General features: G+C 57.1%; 1 protein-coding gene across 1 annotated transcript in view; it reads right to left on the bottom strand.

Annotated features, from left to right (window-relative positions):
- CTSE (cathepsin E) overlaps positions 1-352 on the bottom strand; it is a 4,710-nt gene that overhangs the window by 2,431 nt on the left and 1,927 nt on the right. The window contains exon 4 of the mRNA XM_010149845.1: positions 146-150. Coding sequence (XP_010148147.1) covers positions 146-150 — 5 coding nt within the window. The remainder of the gene's footprint in view (positions 1-145; positions 151-352) is intronic.

Below are 352 nucleotides of genomic sequence, written 5' to 3'. Positions count from 1 at the left end.
AGCTGCTCAGGAGACAACGGGACAGGCTGGCATTCTAAGGAGAAAAACTTACCCCGTTTCAATCTGCCTGAAAGGTGTGAGGTCTGTGAAGGGGAGCGTGAGTAGCTCCCCCAGTATTTTTAGGAGGCCTGAACACCAGCACTGCTGTTCCTGACCGATGCTCTTCCCCCGCTGAGCCCTGGGGCATCCACCCCAGAGCCCCCCCATGCTCTGTGCCCTCCTTGTTCCTGTCACCCTGCCTCTCACTCCCAACCCGTATTATGTGCTGTTGTCCCTGGGTGTTTGTTTGAAGGCTCTCCCATCAGAATGGATGAAAGAGCACACCCGAGATCTCCCGCCAGCCGACGGTGGT

Source organism: Eurypyga helias, unplaced genomic scaffold (genome assembly GCF_000690775.1).
Source record: "Eurypyga helias isolate BGI_N326 unplaced genomic scaffold, ASM69077v1 scaffold23434, whole genome shotgun sequence".
Classification (NCBI taxonomy): domain Eukaryota; kingdom Metazoa; phylum Chordata; class Aves; order Eurypygiformes; family Eurypygidae; genus Eurypyga; species Eurypyga helias.
The sequence above is the reverse complement of the archived record's forward strand: the minus strand, read 5'-3'. Positions and strand labels throughout refer to the sequence as shown.